This window comes from Euprymna scolopes, chromosome 10 (genome assembly GCF_053919585.1).
Source record: "Euprymna scolopes isolate OS-2025 chromosome 10, ASM5391958v1, whole genome shotgun sequence".
Lineage (NCBI taxonomy): Eukaryota > Metazoa > Mollusca > Cephalopoda > Sepiida > Sepiolidae > Euprymna > Euprymna scolopes.
Genome location: NC_136491.1, coordinates 44,848,935 through 44,856,908, shown reverse-complemented (window position 1 = coordinate 44,856,908; position 7,974 = coordinate 44,848,935). Strand labels below are relative to the sequence as shown.

The 7,974-nt window shown below is 38.3% G+C and overlaps 1 protein-coding gene across 1 annotated transcript; it reads left to right on the top strand.

Moving 5' to 3' along the window:
• The first annotated feature begins 6,383 nt into the window (after nucleotides 1-6,383).
• On the top strand, nucleotides 6,384-7,085 carry LOC145286445 (uncharacterized). The gene has a single exon (XM_080135357.1). It carries the CDS (start codon nucleotides 6,384-6,386, stop codon nucleotides 7,083-7,085), a length of 702 nt encoding a protein of 233 aa, XP_079991483.1.
• Nucleotides 7,086-7,974: the final 889 nt, after the last annotated feature.

Here is a 7,974-nt window from a genome sequence, read left to right as displayed (position 1 = left end):
TGTACCTTTCATACACTGACTCCTCCTTCAGTGTCAGTCCGATCCGAGCGTCCGTCCGTACTTGATGAACACTGAACCCTCAGTGTTGCTAATTCGTTCGTCTGTACCTTTCATACACTGACTCCTCCTTCAGTGTCAGTCCGATCCGAGCGTCCGTCCGTACTTGATGAACACTGAACCCTCAGTGTTGCTAATTCGTTCGTCTGTACCTCTCATACACTGACTTCTTCCTTCAGTGTCAGTCCGATCCGAGCGTCCGTCCGTACTTGATGAACGCTGAACCCTCAGCGTTGCTAATTCGTTCGTCTGTACCTCTCATACACTGACTTCTTCCTTCAGTGTCAGTCCGATCCGAGCGTCCGTCCGTACTTGATGAACGCTGAACCCTCAGCGTTGCTAATTCGTTCGTCTGTACCTCTCATACACTGACTTCTTCCTTCAGTGTCAGTCCGATCCGAGCGTCCGTCCGTACTTGATGAACACTGAACCCTCAGTGTTTGCTAATTCGTTCGTCTGTACCTCTCATACACTGACTTCTTCCTTCAGTGTCAGTCCGATCCGAGCGCCCGTCCGTACCTAGTGGATGCTGAAAACTCAGTGTTGCCAATTGTCCGTCCGTTCCTCTCATAGCCTGAGGCTAACGTATCAGTAACATCTCAGTCGGACCCAAGTCAAACAATCACCCGCATCAGTTACCACGCCGATTCCTCCGACGTCATTCCAGCTTACGGCGAACCGACAAGCATCCCCCTTACCGAATACACCGGCGACGGATCCCGGACCAGCATCGCCCAGTGAACAAATTTGCATTTGCCACCCTTTCGTTTGTTTAAATAAAAGGCGAATCTTCGTCTTTAAACTAAACCACCAGAGTTTGTCATTTCTTCTTTGTCCTGTTGTTTCATTCCTTGTCCTTGTGTCTGATATATATTTAGTTGCACGGTCAGTTGGCTAACCACCTTCAGGCCTCCCCGCAACAAGGGGAAAGAAAATAAATGATAAATAGTCCCCGTATTGAAAAAAATTTATATATTTCCAGTGTTTCAAATGAGTTTTAAGAATCTCATTTCTTAACCCATCAACTATTAAGCAGTGTAGGAGTGATGGTTGGGGAATCGGCATTCCTTTAGAGGTTATCTCCTTTTCTTTTTCTTTTTTTTTTTTTTTTGTATGGTGATGGAGCTTGCAGATCCTGATTCACCAAGTCATTATAGTCATCCTCTTTGCCAGACCCCCCCCTTCCCTATTTGGCATGGCGGTAAAGCACTATGATAGACAACTAGGGGAAAGGAGAAAGTTGAGTGCTGATTGGATGACTGAGAGAGAATTCTCTGGTACCTTTCCAAGAGTCCATTTGGAATTAGTTCCAGAAAATTTTCCTAAGAGATAGGTTAAGGTTTTTGGGCTCCATTGATCAAGACTGCTAGATTTATTACATCAACATATTTTATTTAATTTCGCCATTCAATTTTAAAGAACAAGAGAGTTCTTGATGAAGAAATACAGAAATGCTAATACATTTCGAGTTAACCTGTTAACTAGAAGATTCTACCAACCAGCCTTGGAAAGTTACGGGCAGTTACAGGAACTTTTCCTAGCCAAGACAAGTCAAACACAAAGTTGTTTTACAAATAAAAATTTATCTTTACAAGAAAAGAAAAGTTTTATTTGTTAAGCGTTTTTGGGAAAAGAATATTTAAGCTTTGAAGTTTTTATGCAAGCTCAAAAATTTAGTGTGAAGCAATTGAAGAAAATAATGAGAAAAAGACTGAAAAGAAAGACTTTTTGAAGAGACATTTACAAAAGACTCCCATTTTTTATATTCAATTTTTATTGTAAGTTTTTCTTTTCAGCCTTATTCAAGATGATAGTTGTTTTTTTGTTTTTTTAAAATTAATTTTTGAGGTGGATAATGAGGTAAATTCTTGTTTTTTTTTTCCCTCCATTATTGTTAGTATCGCTTATGGTGATAATTCCTTTTAAAGAATTGTCCTGTGTAGAGCCCTTTTTTATGTATATATATTTTTTTGTTTTAAATAGTTACTTAGGTTAACATTGTTAACCGTGCTTTGGGAAACAAAAGCAATAGTTTTTATTTCTTTTAATAAAATTGGACCTAATTACTTTCTGGGTCTAGTTGGTTGGTTTTAATTTGCTTCTGTTTATTGCTCCTTTGTTGTTTTGTAGACTCTGGAGCAGATATACTCGAGGCTTAAGATTTTGAATATGTTCCATTTTGCAACATCATTGTTGATTGGTTGTACCAGTGTACTTCCTTTCTGGCTTGCCCAATCAGATGCTATCTCTCTGGCAAGCTGAACACGTGACAAAGTGCAAAAAGGTTAAACCATGGTAGTCCTCTCTTTTTTCTTCCCAGCTCTTGCTGATAGTACATTCCTCTGTTAGAGCACAACTTCACCCAGGCCCTTTGGTTCCGGGCTGGCAAGAAAACAAACCAACATGGCTACCTCCGCACACACACTTTAATACGGTACACACGCAAACTCTCATTCTCATCCTACAGGACTGCCTCTAAATCTTTTGTGATGCATGCTTCTATTACTAACTTCAAGGAGACAATCCATTATGGACTATAACTTTAACACAAACTCTTCTCTTTCAACAGGTCCATTTCTATACAGGAACCTTTCCCAATACTAACCCTTTCTCTAAACAAACCTACTAACGAGGATGACCAATAAAGTTGCTATTAAATGTTAGAAAGAGACTTTTTATCTTCATTTTTACAGTTTCTTATTGTTACCTAAGATGGATTTTGATAATGACCAACAAAATATTATCAGAGTCATTGGGCAAATGTATAAAAATTAATGTAAAAAATAAGTTAAAAAATAAAAAAATAATAATAATAAATATATATATATATATAAAACTGTTAAAAAGTTTAATACACTCATCAATTATGATAGTAAGTGCATTTTCTTCCATCTTCTTATATAAAAAAAAAAACATATCAATAAAATCCGCTTTTATTCAATTTATTTTGTATAACTACAATGAAAATAAAAACTAAACTATTGAATCTTGTCCCACGCAAACCAATTGTTGGATTTTTTTTTTTTTTTTTTTTTACCAACAATTATGTAACCCCATGTATATTTTTGTATTGTTTTTATTCTGGTTCAAACATATTTGCCGGATTTTACACTTTATTTGGTTTCAAACATTATATTTGCTGTATTTTATATCTTTATTGAATTTGGTTTTGTACCTTTTGATATTCCTACGAAACTAACATTAATTTTGACGTCATGGAATCTAGCACAAAAATCTTTCTTTTTGAATCCTACCGACCAGGAGAGTGGACAAGAATTCTTGAGCCTTTCCTTCTGGAAGAAGAAAACACTGGTTGCAATGAGGCAACTGCATATATGCAGCAGCAGTACGTGCATTTTCGAAGGAAAGAAATTTGAAATAATTTGTGAGACTTTAAACTGATAGTTTAAAAAAGGTAAATAACTATGCAGTCTGTTTACGAACTGTTGAGTATTTTCCATTGAATTTATTCAATGTATTGTATGCATTATTTGGAAACACTCATTCATAATTTTTAGTTCATTGAAGCAATGTTTATAATTTATGAATCAGTTTGTTTTTATGAAAGTGTGCTATTTTTGTTACTTGGCGTTTTTTTTTTTTTTTTTTATGCCTGCAAAATAAAATCTTTTCTTCATTTTAAGTAAAACCTCATTTGACTTTATTCACCCACCTCAGCACCTTACAGATAAGAAGCAACTAGAAGGGCCACGGGTGTAGGGGATACTGTAGATCAAGAACTAGCTAAGCAGGACCTTCGATGCAAGGCTAGCAAGTGTTAAGGCCAAGTAGTTAGAGCTAAGTTTAGAAAAGTAGCCAACAAAGTCATGAACTCTGATGTAGACATGCGTAGGGAGGTCTCCATGTATGGCTTGGATAAGTACATCGCGAGTGTCAAGCAGCCGGATGGATGAACCCTGAGGTTGACTCTGAGGATCTACGAGGGATTTGAGAGCATTTTGAAGAGTGTTTCACGCAACAGCCCAATCTCCATGTCCACAAATTTGGAGATTATTTGGCTGACTCTTCCAACCTCGAGGTGACTAGAGCTGCTAGTTTTGAGGGCAAGGTAATAGAGCGAGAGGTACTGGCTACGCTGAACAAATTGCTTTCTCGATGATCTTACCAATTCTGATAGATGTGTTCAACCATTGGTTTGGTGAAAATTCCATCCTAGGTCAAATAAGAGAAGGAATGATCATATTGCTGAGGAAAAATGAATAGGCGTGGCAGAGAAGAATTAGACGATTACACGCCCATAACTCTGCTAAAAACAGAGCTAAAGATTTTGGCCATGATCCTATCAAATTGGCTGCAGGTTGTTATCGGCGACTTAATTGAACCAAAGCAGAAGTATGCCGTGAAGGGGAAATTGATTTAAAACAACTTGCACTTGATTTGTATGATCTTAGAGGGAGGAATAGAGGATGACACAGAAATTGCACTGATCAATTTGGATCTCTCCAAAGCTTGCGATAGGGTCAACCATCGCTTCCTGGCATGATTTAAACCGGACTGAAATTGTATTGCATGCAGACGGCAGTGGTACAGGTAAACGGAAAGTGCTCAAAATCTTTTGCCATCTTCCGGTCTGTGTGTCAGGGCTGTCTGCTGTCTCCTCTGCTTTACGTTCTTGTGTTGGAGCCGCTACCTCACAAGCTAAGGTGCCAGGAAGCAAGTTTGGTCCTACGTGGAATCGTTCTGCCCGCCAGATTGAGAGCCAGGGTATCCGCGTTCGCCGATGACATCACAGTCTTTATGTCGTGCTTCTGAGACATCGAGGCAGTGACGGAAGTGCTCACACAGTACAAAAAGATCACAGGGGCCAAAATCAACGACTGCAAGTTGACTGGTCTGCGATTGGGGTTCTGGAAGATTGCCGACACCCTTTCTTCTCCCTTTAACTGGACTGATGATCCAGTTCGAGCACGTGATTCCCGCTCATCTTTAACCGACTAGTTGTACTTCCTCTGCCTGCAAACTATCTAAAATCCCTGCAGAGCAAGTTGTCCTCGCTTCTTTAGGACAAGGGGAAGCATTGCATTTGCAGATAGGTCTGTGTTCAACGTCTGTGTGAGGGAGGCTTGGGACTGCCAGACTTGAGGTGTCATCAAGACGCTGAGAGACTGGCTTTCCCCGAGTCAATTTTTTAAACTAACAGCAGTATATCTTTAATATGATTCAAAAGACAAAACAACATTCAACTGAAAAAAAAAAAATACTGTTTTTAACAGTTTAAAATTTAATGATTTTGCACTATGTCTGGAAAATATAATATTGATGATAAATTCAGATGAATTGGATGTGAGAGAAGAGGGCATTCAAAAGATTTTGTCTATTAGGTAAGTAAATATCTATCGATTAAATTTTACTAGTTATCTCAATTGGCAGATTTGCATTTATCTGTACAAATATCCTCAAACCATATAATCACTAAAAGGAACTATTATGGTCAACATTGGTATCAGCTTAATGTAAACAGAATGTTGTTCACATTTATGAAATGAACAATATGGGTATATTAGAAATATTTCACAAATTTTAAATGGGTAAAATTTAATCGTAGAATTAGAATTTAATTTAAATTTATGACATGTGGTCACTTTTCTGCTAATTATTTTTCAGAAATGGATAATAGCAGCAAAACGACCATTGTGGATCATGTTTTTACTACTATTCAGGAAATTAAAGAATTCAAATGGAATTTGATGTATATTTGTTCAGTGACTAATGAGATTGAAATAGCAACCTCTTTGGGACTAATATTAAATAGCAGTTTTTGTAATAATAGTAAAAAATTATGGAAATTATATAAGTAGGATGGACGGTTACATATGGAGATGTAAGTGTTGTAAATCGTCCTCCTCAATTAGGAAGGAATCGTATTTGAAAAAAGCCATTTAAAAATAAAAACGATTCTCATTTTACTATTCTGTTGAAGCATCGAGGCACCACAGACAGTTATTAAGAAAAAATCAGGTGCAGGCATACATACAGTGGTGGATTGGATGAATTTCATCTGAGAGATGCGCAAAGAGGATCTGTTGAATCATCCCATCATACTAGGTGGCATTGATGAAACCACTACCGGGTTTTGAATAAGTCCTGTTACATTTTTATTTTTATAAATTCATATATTATTATTGATTATAACTAACATTTGAGTACGTCTAATTAATACTTATATATTGCAGATACAATATTGACTCCTGAGAAAACCCTAAATTATAAGTACAACCTAATGGAAGGAAAAAGAAATGAAATTTGTTTTGCTGCGCGCAGGTCGCAAACAAACTGACATTGCAAAGCTACTAAACGTCAGTAGAATGACTGTCTATCGTGTTGCCCAACGTCTGAATAACTCGGAGACCCTCAAGGATCGACCTCGATCAGGAAGGCCTCAAAAAATTAGGCGTGGAACCATCAATAAGGCCTTTGAAAATGATCCTGAGCTGAAAATGACAAGACTGGCACAAAAGATGAAGATTTCTGTATCCACAGTGTCCAGGGTGGTCAAGAGCATGGGAGGAAAGAGTCTAAGACGTTCCAAGAAACCCCTCTTGAGTGCTGCAATGATTCATAAATGTCTGGAGAGGAGCACCCGCCTGTTGAATGACTTAAAGAGCCACGGGAATCGTATCTTCATTTTCTCCGATGAGAAAACATTCACTGTCGATCCAGTCTTCAACAGGCAAAACGACCGGGTCGTAAGCTTTGGGAATGATGTCTCTAACCACAAGAGAGTGTCAACCACCAAGCATCCAGCATCTGTCATGATGCTTGGGGTCGTAGCATCCAATGGGGAGAAGATGCCCCCGGTGTGGTTTGAACAGGGATACAGGCTAACCTCCGCTGTTTACAAAGACATTTTGGAAACTAAAGTTCTTCCATGGGTTAAAAAGATTACCAAGAAAGCAGATTACGTGTTCCAGCAGGACGGCGCATCCACACACACCGCCAAAATTGCGCAGAACTGGTTAGAGACTAACATGAGCTTCTGGCCCAAAGACTTTTGGCCTCCACAGTAGCCAGATTTGAACCCCCTTGATTTCAGTGTGTGGGCGCATATTGAGGCAAGGGCCTGTAAGATCCGCCACAGTAACACAAATGAGCTGAAAGCCTCTGTGAACCGAGCATGGGCGTCCATGAAGAAGGACTACGTCAGGAAGGCCTGTAAGAGTTTCCGACCTTGGTTGGAACGTGTCATTGCCGCCAAAGGTGGCCACATTGAATGATATGATGCCTTGTATACTAATAAATCATTGTGTAACCAAACTTGTTTAATTCTACCCAAAATGACGTACCAGGCTTAATTTGAATAGGAAAATCTACAATGTAACAGGACTTATTCAAAACCCGGTAATGAACCAAAAGTAGTAGAAGTGAACGAGTCATATTTCTTTAAAAGAAAATACAAGGAAAGATGAAGAACAGTATATGGGTGTTTAGAGCCGTCCAAGGTGGTTCGAACTTGTGCAACTTAACAGTTGACAGTAGGGATCGGTATACATTCCCAATAATTAAAACATGGATTTGTTTCAGTACACAAATAATTTCAGACGGCTGGGCAGCATATAAAAGCCGTGATCATTTTTTTTTCCATCAAGGTTTATATGATCATGATCTTGTGATCCATGAAGAAAACTTTGTGGATCCACAAGATCCAAATACACACATACAAATCATAATTTTATCAGCACATTCCAAGAGTAAACTGAGGAAGCTAGAATCCAAAGATAATTTTGGGATGTATATGATTGAATTCTTTTGGAGACGCAGGAACAAGAAAGAAGTGTTTCCATGCATCATCATATGCATCCAGGTACAATATATTTTGTGAATCCATAAAATTTTTCAAATTCTTTCTCATGAGTGCTGACTCCTATAATTATTGAAATGAAAGAGATCTTAAGATTC